The sequence below is a fragment of the Nesoenas mayeri genome (assembly GCF_963082525.1).
Source record: "Nesoenas mayeri genome assembly, contig: SCAFFOLD_169, whole genome shotgun sequence".
Classification (NCBI taxonomy): Eukaryota; Metazoa; Chordata; class Aves; order Columbiformes; family Columbidae; genus Nesoenas; species Nesoenas mayeri.
The window spans coordinates 14,498-27,578 of NW_027660040.1; the positions used below are offsets into that span (position 1 = coordinate 14,498).

At 59.6% G+C, this 13,081-nt stretch overlaps 1 protein-coding gene across 1 annotated transcript in view; it reads right to left on the reverse strand.

The window, feature by feature from the left end:
* The window catches only part of LOC308052300 (PDZ domain-containing protein GIPC1-like), a gene marked incomplete at its 3' end in the record, with an annotated part of 33,278 nt that overhangs the window by 12,392 nt on the left and 7,805 nt on the right, over nucleotides 1–13,081 (reverse strand). The window contains 2 exon segments of the mRNA XM_080364393.1: nucleotides 1,863–2,043; nucleotides 8,386–8,571. Coding sequence (XP_080220519.1) covers nucleotides 1,863–2,043; nucleotides 8,386–8,571 — 367 coding nt within the window.

Here is a 13,081-nt window from a genome sequence, read left to right on the forward strand (position 1 = left end):
TTGGGCTCCCAGTGCTCCCAGTTCCCCAGTTGGGCTCCCAGTGCTCCCAGTTCCCCCCATTGGGCTCCCAGTGCTCCCAGTTCCCCAGTTGAGCTCCCAGTCCCCCAGTTGGGCTCCCAGTGCTCCCAGTTCTCCCAGTTGGTTTCCCAGTGCTCCCATTGGTCCCCCAGTCCCCTCATTGGTCTCCCAGTGCCCCCCAGTCCCCTCAGTGCTCCCAGTCCCCCCCAGTGCCCCCAGTTCCCCCCATTGGGCTCCCAGTCCCCCCCAGTCCCCCCAGTTCCCCCCATTGGGCTCCCAGTGCCCCCAGTGCTCCCAATTGCCCCAGTTGAGCTCCCAGTGCTCCCAGTGGGGCTCCCAGTGCTCCCAGTTCCCCCATTGGGCTCCCAGTGCTCCCAGTGGGGCTCCCAGTGCTCCTAGTTCCCCCCATTGGGCTCCCAGTGCTCCCAGTTCCCCCCATTGGGCTCCCAGTGCTCCCAGTTCCCCCAGTTGGTTTCCCAGTGCTCCCAGTTGGGCTCCCAGTTCCCCCATTGAGCTCCCAGTTCCCCCCATTGGTCTCCCATTGGTCCTCCAGTCCCCCCATTGGTCCCCCAGTCCCCCCAGTGCCCCCAGTTCCCCCCATTGGTCCCCCAATCCCCCATTGGTCTCCCAGTCCCCGCATTGGTCCCCCAGTTCCCCCAGTCCCTCCATTGGTCCCCCAGTTCCCCCATTGGTCCCCCAGTGTCCCCATTGGTCCCCCAGTCCCCCCCAGTCTCCCCATTGGTCCCCCAGTTCCCCCATTGGTCCCCCAGTGCCCCCATTGGTCCCCCAGTCCCCCCATTGGTCCCCCAGTTCCCCCATTGGTCCCCCAGTGCCCCCATTGGTCCCCCAGTCCCCCCCAGTCCCCCCATTAGCCCCCAGTGCCCCCATTGGTCCCTCAGTCCCCCCAGTCCCCACATTGGTCCCCCATTGGTCCCCCAGCCCCCCCATTGGTCCCCCAGTTCCCCCCAGTGCCCCCATTGATCTCTCAGTCCCCCATAGTTCCCCCAGTGCTCCCAGTCCCCCCATTGGTCTCCCAGTCCCCCCCGTTCCCCCCAGCCCCCCCATTGGTCCCTCAGTGCCCCCCATTGGTCCCCCCAGTCCCCCCATTGGCCCCCCAGTTCCCCCATTGGTCTCCCAGTCCCCCCCAGTCCCCCCAGTGTTCCCAGTTCCCCCATTGGTCCCCCAATCCCCCATTGGTCCCCCAGCCCCCCAGTGCTCCCAGTTGGGCTCCCAGTGCTCCCAGTTGGGCTCCCAGTGCTCCCAGTTCCCCCCATTGGTCCCCCAGTCCCCCCCAGCCCCCCCATTGGTCTCCCATTGGTCCCCCAGTGCCCCCATTGGTCTCCCATTGGTCCCCCAGTGCCCCCAGTCCTCCCATTGGTCCCTCAGTCCCCCCCAGTCTCCCCATTGGTTCCCCAGTCCCCCCATTGGTCCCCCAGTGCTCCCAGTCCCCCCATTGGTCTTCCAGTCCCCCAATTGGTCCCTCAGCCCCCCCATTGGTCCCTCAGTCCCCCCCAGCCCCCCCATTGGTCTCCCATTGGTCCCCCAGTCCCCCCCAGCCCCCCCATTGGTCTCCCATTGGTCCCCCAGTCCCCCCCAGCCCCCCCATTGGTCCCCCAATCCTCGAAAGCCCCCCCATTGGTCCCCCATTGGTCTCCCATTGGTCCCTCAGTCCCCCCCAGCCCCCCCATTGGTCCCCCAGTGCCCCCATTGGTCCCTCAGTCCCCCCCAGGCCCCCCATTGGTCCCCCAGTCCCTCCATTGGTCCCTCAGCCCTCCCATTGGTCCCTCAGCCCCCCCCCCATCCCCCATTGGTCCCCGTCCCCCGCGGCCCCGCCCCCTGCCCACCGAAGGCGCGCCGGGGCTCCGTGAGGCGCAGGGCGAAGCTCCGCCCCCTCGGCAGCTCCTTGAGCATGCGCGCCACCTCGAAGTGGCGCGCGCCCGCCAGGCTCCGCCCATCGATGGCCTCGATCCCGTCCCCCACGGCGATGCGCGGCGTGCGCGCGGCCACGCTGCCCTCGCGGATGCGCTGCGGGAAGGGGGTGGGGCAGCGCGCGGTCACCATGGCAACCGGGGCGGGGCAGCGGCCCCCGGGTCATCATGGCAACCGGGGCGGGGCAGCGGCCCCCGGGTCACCATGGCAACCGGGGCGGGGCAGCGCGCGGTCACCATGGCAACCGGGGCGGGGCAGCGGCCCCCGGGTCACCATGGCAACCGGGGCGGGGCAGCGGCCCCCGGGTCACCATGGCAACCGGGGCGGGGGCAGCGGCCCCCGGGTCACCATGGCAACCGGGGCGGGGCAGCGCGCGGTCACCATGGCAACAGGGGCGGGGCAGCGGCCCCCGGGTCACCATGGCAACCGGGGCGGGGCAGCGCGCGGTCACCATGGCAACCGGGGCGGGGCAGCGGCCCCTGGGTCACCATGGCAACCGGGGCGGGGCAGCGCGCGGTCACCATGGCAACAGGGGCGGGGCAGCGGCCCCTGGGTCACCATGGCAACCGGGGCGGGGCAGCGCGCGGTCACCATGGCAACCGGGGTGGGGCAGCGGCCCCTGGGTCACCATGGCAACCGGGGCGGGGCAGCGCGCGGTCACCATGGCAACCGGGGCGGGGCAGCGGCCCCTGGGTCACCATGGCAACCGGGGCGGGGCAGCGGCCCCCGGGTCACCATGGCAACCGGGGCGGGGCAGCGCGCGGTCATCATGGCAACAGGGGCGGGGCAGCGGCCCCCGGGTCACCATGGCAACCGGGGCGGCCCCATGTCCCCCCATGATAACCACGGTGTTCCCATGGCAACCGGGGTGTCCCCATGGCCCCCCATGACAATTTGGGGTGTCCCCATGGCAACCGGAGTGTCCCCATGTCACCATGGCAACCAGGCTGGCCCCTGGGTCCCCATGGCAACTGGGGTGTCCCCATGTCCCCCCAGGACAATTGGGGTGCCTCATGTCCCCCCAGCATGACCAGCGTGTCCCCATGTCCACCCATGGCAATCTGGGGTGTCCCTATGGCTCCCCATGACAATTGGGGTGTCCCCATGTCCCCTTGGCAACCGGGGTGTCCCCATGTCCCCCCATGACAATTGGGGTGTCCCCATGGCAACCGGGGTGTCCCCATGTCCACCCATGGCAATCTGGGGTGTCCCTATGGCTCCCCATGACAATTGGGGTGTCCCCATGTCCCCTTGGCAACCAGGGTGTCCCCATGTCCCCCCATGACAATTGGGGTGTCCCCATGGCAACCGGGGTGTCCCCATGTCCACCCATGGCAATCTGGGGTGTCCCTATGGCTCCCCATGACAATTGGGGTGTCCCCATGTCCCCATGGCAACCAGGGTCTCCCCATGGCAACCGGGGTGTCCCCATGTCCCTCCATGACAATTGGGGTGTCCCCATGTCCCCCCATGGCAACCAGGGCGGCCCCGGGGTCACCATGGCAACCGGGGTGGCCCCATGGCCCCCTATTAACTTCTCCACCATCTACAATGTCCCCATGTCCCCTATTGACCAGGGACACCCCTTGGTCTCCTCCATCCCCATATTGCCTTGGCCAACATCTACAATGTCCCCAACCCCACATTGACTTGACCACCATCTACAATGTCCCCATGTCCCCTATTGACCAGTGACACCCCTTGGTCTCCTCCATCCCCAACCCCACATTGACTTGGTCAATGTCTGTGATGTCCCCATGTCCCCCTACAACCAGGGACACCCCTTGGTCTCCTCCATCCCCACGTTGACTTGTCCCCCATGTACAATGTCCCCATGTCCCCTATTGACCAGGGACACCCCTTGGTCTCCTACATCCCCACGTTGACTTGGCCAACATCTACAATGTCCCCATCCCCACATTGACTTCTCCACCATCTACAATGTCCCCATGTCCCCCTATTGACCAGGGACACCCCTTGGTCTCCTCCATCCCCACCCCCACATTGACCTGGTCAAAGTCTATGATGTCCCCATGTCCCCCTATTGACCAGGGACACCCCTTGGTCTCCTCCATCCCCATCCCCACATTGACTTGGCCAATGTCTACAATGTCCCCATCCCCACATTGACTTGTCCACCATCTCTGATGTCCCCACGTCCCCCATTGACCAGTGACACCTCTTGGTCTCCTCTGCCTCCATCCCCACATTGACTTGGTCAAAGTCTATGATGTCCCCATGTCCCCCTAGTGACACCTCCATCCCCACACTGACTTGTTCACCATCTGTGATGTCCCCATGTCCCCCCATTGACCAGTGACACCCCTTGGTCTCCTCCATCCCCATCCCCATGTTGACTTGGCCAATGTCTGTGATGTCCCCACGTCCCCCTATTGACATCCCTTGGTCTCCTCCATCCCCACGTTGACTTGTCCACCAGCTACAATGTCCCCACGTCCCCCTATTGACCAGGGACACCCCTTGGTGTCCTCCATCCCCATCCCCACATTGACTTGGCCAATGTCTGTGATGTCCCCAACCCCACATTGACTTGACCACCATCTACAATGTCCCCATGTCCCCCTATTGACCAGTGACACCCCTTGGTCTCCTCCATCCCCACGTTGACTTGTCCACCATCTACAATGTCCCCACGTCCCCCTGTTGACCAGTGACACCCCCTGGTCTCCTCCATCCCCACGTTGACTTGTCCCCCATCTACAATGTCCCCATGTCCCCTATTGACCAGGGACACCCCTTGGTCTCCTGCATCTCCAACCCCACATTGACTTGGTCAATGTCTGTGATGTCCCCAACCCCACATTGACTTGACCACCATCTACAATGTCCCCATGTCCCCCTATTGACCAGGGACACCCCTTGGTCTCCTCCATCCCCATGTTGACTTCTCCACCATCTACAATGTCCCCACGTCCCCCTATTGACCAGGGACACCCCTCGGTGTCCTCCATCCCCAACCTCACATTGACTTGGCCAACATCTACAATGTCCCCACGTCCCCTATTGACCAGGGACACCCCTTGGTCTCCTCCATCCCAACCCCCACATTGACTTGGCCAATGTCTGTGATGTCCCCAACCCCACATTGACTTGACCACCATCTACAATGTCCCCATGTCCCCCTATTGACCAGGGACACCCCTTGGTCTCCTCCATCCCCACATTGACTTCTCCACCATCTCTGATGTCCCCACGTCCCCCTATTGACCAGTGACACCCCTCGGTCTCCTCCATCCCCAACCCCATGTTGACTTGACCACCATCTACGGTGTCCCCATGCCCCCCAAGTGACACCCCTTGGTCTCCTCCATCCCCACATTGACTTCTCCACCATCTACAATGTCCCCATGTCCCCCTATTGACCAGGGACACCCCTTGGTCTCCTCCATCCCCATCCCCACATTAACTTGTCCACCATCTGTGATGTCCCCATGTCCCCCTATTGACCAGGGACACTCCTTGGTGTCCTCCATCCCCACATTGACTTCTCCACCATCTCTGATGTCCCCACGTCCCCCTATTGACCAGGGACACCCCTTGGTCTCCTCCATCCCCATCCCCACATTGACTTGGCCAATGTCTGTAATGTCCCCATGTCCCCCTACAACCAGGGACACCCCTTGGTCTCCTCCGCCTCCATCCCCACATTGACTTGGTCAAAGTCTATGATGTCCCCATGTCCCCCTAGTGACACCTCCATCTCCACACTGACTTGTTCACCATCTGTGATGTCCCCATGTCCCCCCATTGACCAGTGACACCCCTTGGTCTCCTCCCTCCCCATCCCCATGTTGACTTGGTCAATGTCTGTGATGTCCCCACGTCCCCCTATTGACACCCCTTGGTCTCCTCCATCCCCACGTTGACTTGTCCACCATCTACAATGTCCCCATGTCCCCTATTGACCAGGGACACCCCTTGGTCTCCTCCATCCCCATCCCCACATTGACTTGGCCAACATCTACAATGTCCCCACGTCCCCTATTGACCAGGGACACCCCTTGGTCTCCTCCATCCCCCACCCCACATTGACTTGGTCAATGTCTGTGATGTCCCCAGCCCCACATTGACTTGACCACCATCTACAATGTCCCCATGTCCCCCTATTGACCAGTGACACCCCTTGGTCTCCTCCATCCCCACGTTGACTTGTCCACCATCTACAATGTCCCCACGTCCCCCTGTTGACCAGTGACACCCCTTGGTCTCCTCCATCCCCATCCCCACATTGACTTGGCCAATGTCTGTGATGTCCCCAACCCCACATTGACTTCTCCACCATCTACAATGTCCCCATGTCCCCCTATTGACCAGGGACACCCCTTGGTCTCCTCCATCCCCATCCCCACATTAACTTGTCCACCATCTGTGATGTCCCCATGTCCCCCTATTGACCAGGGACACCCCTTGGTCTCCTCCATCCCCACATTGACTTCTCCACCATCTCTGATGTCCCCACGTCCCCCTATTGACCAGGGACACCCCTTGGTCTCCTCCATCCCCATCCCCACATTGACTTGGCCAATGTCTGTAATGTCCCCATGTCCCCCTACAACCAGGGACACCCCTCGGTCTCCTCCATCCCCAACCCCATGTTGACTTGACCACCATCTACGGTGTCCCCATGCCCCCCAAGTGACACCCCTTGGTCTCCTCCATCCCCACGTTGACTTCTCCACCATCTACAATGTCCCCACGTCCCCCTATTGACCAGTGACACGCCTCGGTGTCCTCCATCCCCAACCCCACATTGACTTGGCCAACATCTACAATGTCCCCACGTCCCCTATTGACCAGGGACACCCCTTGGTCTCCTCCATCCCCAACCCCACATTGACTTGGTCAATGTCTGTGATGTCCCCATGTCCCCACAGTGACACCCCTTGGTCTCCTCCATCCCCACGTTGACTTCTCCACCATCTACAATGTCCCCATGTCCCCTATTGACCAGTGACACCCCTTGGTTTCCTACAACCCCATATTGACTTGGCCAACATCTACAATGTCCCCATCCCCACATTGACTTCTCCACCATCTACAATGTCCCCATGTCCCCTATTGACCAGTGACACCCCTTGGTTTCCTACAACCCCATATTGCCTTGGCCAACATCTACAATGTCCCCATCCCCACATTGACTTCTCCACCATCTCTGATGTCCCCATGTCCCCCTATTGACCAGGGACACCCCTTGGTCTCCTCCATCCCCATCCCCACATTGACTTGGCCAATGTCTGTAATGTCCCCATGTCCCCCTACAACCAGGGACACCCCTCGGTCTCCTCCATCCCCAACCCCATGTTGACTTGACCACCATCTACGGTGTCCCCATGCCCCCCAAGTGACACCCCTTGGTCTCCTCCATCCCCACATTGACTTCTCCACCATCTACAATGTCCCCATGTCCCCCTATTGACCAGGGACACCCCTTGGTCTCCTCCATCCCCATCCCCACATTAACTTGTCCACCATCTGTGATGTCCCCATGTCCCCCTATTGACCAGGGACACTCCTTGGTGTCCTCCATCCCCACATTGACTTCTCCACCATCTCTGATGTCCCCACGTCCCCCTATTGACCAGGGACACCCCTTGGTCTCCTCCATCCCCATCCCCACATTGACTTGGTCAATGTCTGTGATGTCCCCATGTCCCCCTACAACCAGGGACACCCCTCGGTCTCCTCCATCCCCAACCCCATGTTGACTTGACCACCATCTACGGTGTCCCCATGCCCCCCAAGTGACACCCCTTGGTCTCCTCCATCCCCACGTTGACTTCTCCACCATCTACAATGTCCCCACGTCCCCCTATTGACCAGTGACACGCCTCGGTGTCCTCCATCCCCAACCCCACATTGACTTGGCCAACATCTACAATGTCCCCACGTCCCCTATTGACCAGGGACACCCCTTGGTCTCCTCCATCCCCAACCCCACATTGACTTGGTCAATGTCTGTGATGTCCCCATGTCCCCACAGTGACACCCCTTGGTCTCCTCCATCCCCACGTTGACTTGTCCACCATCTACAATGTCCCCATGTCCCCTATTGACCAGTGACACCCCTTGGTCTCCTCCATCCCCATCCCCACATTGACTTGGCCAATGTCTGTGATGTCCCCAACCCCACATTGACTTCTCCACCATCTACAATGTCCCCATGTCCCCCTATTGACCAGGGACACCCCTTGGTCTCCTCCATCCCCAACCCCATGTTGACTTGACCACCATCTACGGTGTCCCCATGCCCCCCAAGTGACACCCCTTGGTCTCCTCCATCCCCACGTTGACTTCTCCACCATCTACAATGTCCCCACGTCCCCCTATTGACCAGTGACACCCCTCGGTCTCCTCCGCCCCCATCCCCACGCTGGGTTGGCCAATGTCCGTGATGTCCCCACGTCCCCGCGGTGTCACCTTGATGAAGGCGTATCCGGCGCCGTTGTCGGTGATGGTGAGTCCCAGCGCCTCCTCGGACTTGAGCAGCTGCACCTCCTTGCGCTGCCCGCGCGTGTGCGCGAAGATGAAATCCTCCAGCCCGATCTGCCCGCCCAGCAGCTTCTCCATGTCCACCTTGTGCGTGTTCAGCGTGCAGAACATCACCTGGGGACAGCGGGGACATCGGGGACATCGGGGATGTTGGGGATGTTGGAGACATTGGGGATATTGGGGATATTGGGGACGTTGGGGATATTGGGGATATTGGGGATATTGGGACATTGGGGACGTTGGGGACATTGGGGATATTGGGGATGTTGGGGACATCGGGGACATCGGGGATATTGGGGAAATTGGGGACATTGGGGACATTGGGGACATTGGGGACGTTGGGGATGTTGGGGACGTTGGGATATTGGGGATATTGGGGATGTTGGGACATTGGGGATATTGGGGATATTGGGGACGTTGGGGATGTTGCAGATATTGGGGACATTGGGACATTGGGGACATTGGGGACATGGGGATATTGGGGACATTGGGGATATTGGGGACATTGGGGATGTTGGGGACATTGGGGATATTGGGGACATTGGGGATGTTGGGGATATTGGGGATATTGGGGATGTTGGGGACGTTGGGGACATTGGGGATATTGGGGATATTGGCGATATTGGGGATGTTGGGACATTGGAGACGTTGGGGACGTTGGGGATGTTGGGGACATTGGGGATGTTGGGGATATTGGGGACATTGGGGACGTTGGGGACATTGGGGACATTGGGGACATTGGGGATATTGGGGATATTGGGCACGTTGGGGATATTGGAGATATTGGGGACATCGGGGATATTGGGGATATTGGGGACGTTGGGGACATTGGGGATGTTGGGGACATTGGGATATTGAGGACATTGGGGACATGGGGACACTGGGGACGTTGGGGATATTGGGGACATTAGGGACATTGGGGACGTTGGGGACATGGGGATATTGGGGACATTGAGGATATTGGAAACACTGGGGACATTGGGGACACCACTGGGGATGTGGGGATGTTGGGGACACTGGGGACATTTGGGATATTGGGGTCATGGGGACATTGGGGATATTGGGGATATTGGGGATATTGGGGATATTGGGACATTGGGGACGTTGGGGACATTGGGGATATTGGGGATGTTGGGGACATCGGGGACATCGGGGATATTGGGGAAATTGGGGACATTGGGGACATTGGGGACATTGGGGACGTTGGGGATGTTGGGGACGTTGGGATATTGGGGATATTGGGGATGTTGGGACATTGGGGATATTGGGGATATTGGGGACGTTGGGGATGTTGCAGATATTGGGGACATTGGGACATTGGGGACATTGGGGACATGGGGATATTGGGGACATTGGGGATATTGGGGACATGGGGATATTGGGGATATTGGGGACATTGGGATATTGGGGACATTGGGGACATTTGGGATATTGGGGACATGGGGATATTGGGGACATTGGGGATATTGGGGACATTGGGGACATTGGGGACATTTGGGATATTGGGGACATGGGGATATTGGGGACATTGGGGATATTGGGGACATTGGGGATGTTGGGGACATTGGGGATGTTGGGGATATTGGGGATATTGGGGACGTTGGGGACATTGGGGATATTGGGGATATTGGGGATATTGGGGATATTGGGGATATTGGGGATATTGGGACATTGGGGACATTGGGGACATTGGGGATATTGGGGATGTTGGGGATATTGGGGACATTGGGGATATTGGGGTCATGGGGACATTGGGGATATTGGGGATATTGGGGATGTTGGGGATGTTGGGACATTGGGGACGTTGGGGATATTGGGGATGTTGGGGATATTGGGGACATCAGGGACATTGGGGATATTGGGGATGTTGGGGACATTGGGATATTGAGGACATTGGGGACATGGGGACACTGGGGACGTTGGGGATATTGGGGACATTAGGGACATTGGGGATATTGGGGACATCGGGGACATCGGGGATGTTGGGGACACTGGGGACATTGGGGACGTTGGGGATACTGGGGACATTGGGGACATCGAGGATATTGGAAACACTGGGGACATTGAGGACACCACTGGGGATGTGGGGATGTTGGGGACACTGGGGACATTGGGGATATTGGAGTCATGGGGACATTGGGGATATTGGGGATATTGGGGATATTGGGACATTGGGGACGTTGGGGACATTGGGGATATTGGGGATGTTGGGGACATCGGGGACATCGGGGATGTTGGGGAAATTGGGGACATTGGGGACGTTGGGGATGTTGGGGACGTTGGGATATTGGGGATATTGGGGATGTTGGGACATTGGGGATATTGGGGATATTGGGGACGTTGGGGATGTTGCAGATATTGGGGACATTGGGACATTGGGGACATTGGGGACATGGGGATATTGGGGACATTGGGGATATTGGGGACATGGGGATATTGGGGATATTGGGGACATTGGGATATTGGGGACATTGGGGACATTTGGGATATTGGGGACATGGGGATATTGGGGACATTGGGGATATTGGGGACATTGGGGATGTTGGGGACATTGGGGATGTTGGGGATATTGGGGACATCAGGGACATTGGGGATATTGGGGACATTGGGGATGTTGGGGACATTGGGGATATTGGGGATATTGGGGACATGGGGATATTGGGGACATTGGGGATGTTGGGGACATGGGGATATTGGGGATGTTGGGGACATTGGGGACATTGGGGATGTTGGGGATGTTGGGGACATTGGGGATGTTGGGGATATTGGGGACATTGGGGACGTTGGGGACATTGGGGACATTGGGGACATTGGGGATATTGGGGATATTGGGCACGTTGGGGATATTGGAGATATTGGGGACATCGGGGATATTGGGGATATTGGGGACGTTGGGGACATTGGGGATGTTGGGGACGTTGGGGATATTGGGGATATTGGGGACATTGGGGACATGGGGACACTGGGGACGTTGGGGATATTGGGGACATTAGGGACATGGGGATATTGGGGACATTGGGGATATTGGGGACATGGGGATATTGGGGATATTGGGCACATGGGGATATTGGGGACATTGGGGACATTTGGGATATTGGGGACATGGGGATATTGGGGACATTGGGGACATTGGGGACATTGGGGATGTTGGGGACGTTGGGGACATTGGGGATATTGGGGATATTGGGGATATTGGGGATGTTGGGACGTTGGGGACGTTGGGGACGTTGGGGATGTTGGGGATGTTGGGGATGTTGGGGATATTGGGGATATTGGGGATATTGGGGATACTGGGGACATTAGGGACATTGGGGACATTGGGGATATTGGGGATACTGGGGATATTGGGGATGTTGGGGACATGGGGATATTGGGGATGTTGGGGATGTTGAGGATGTTGGGGATGTTGGGGATATCGGGGATATTGGGGACATTGGGGACATGGGGACACTGGGGACGTTGGGGATATTGGGGACATTAGGGACATTGGGGACGTTGGGGATGTGGGGGATATTGGGGATATTGGGGACATTGAGGACTTTGGGTATATTGGGGATACTGGGGATATTGGGGACATTGGGGATGTTGGGGACACCACTGGGGACGTGGGGATGTTGGGGATGTTGGGGACATTGGGGACATTGGGATATTGGGGATGTGGGAACGTTGGGGATATTGGAGATACTGGGGACATCGGGGACATCAGCGATATTGGGGATATTGGGGACATTGGGGACATTGGGGACATGGGGGACATTGGGGGCAATGGGGACATTGGGGCCACCGCTGGGGACGTGGGGACATTGGGGACGTGGGGATACCCTGGTTCCCCAGCACCCATGGGTGCCCCAATCTCCTCTGGGTGCCCCAAACCCCTCCACGTTCCCCATCCCCATTGCACTCATGGGGGTACCCAAAGCCCCCCAACCCCCCCCATCCCCATTACACCCATGGGTACCCAAACCCCCCCCACCCCCACCATCCCCATAGCACCCATGGGTGCCATGGCACCCACCTCGGAGGGGGGGATGCCGAAGGCCTCCCCGATCTTGCCGTAGAGCTCGCGCACGTTGCCGAAGCCCCATAGCACCCATGGGTACCCAAACCCTCATCGCACCCATGGGTACCCAACCCCCCCATAGCACCCATGGGTGCAGCACCCACCTCGGAGGGGGGGATGCCGAAGGCCTCCCCGATCTTGCCGTAGAGCCCATCCCCCATCCCCATAGCATCCAATGGGTACCCAAACCCCCATCGCACCCATGGGTACCCAAACCCCCATAGCACCCATGGGTACCCAACCCCCATAGCACCCATGGGTGCAGCACCCACCTCTGTGGGGGGGATGCCGAATGCCTCCCCGATCTTGCCGCAGAGCCCATCCCCCATCCCCATCGCACCCATGGGTACCCAAACCCCCATAGCACCCATGGATACCCAACCCCCCATAGCACCCATGGGTACCCAACCCCCCCCACAGCACCCATGGGTGCCATGGCACCCACCTCTGTGGGGGGGATGCCGAAGGCCTCCCCGATCTTGCCGTAGAGCTCGCGCACGTTGCCGAAGCCCCATAGCACCCATGGGTACCCAAACCCCCCAACCCCCATCGCACCCATGGGTA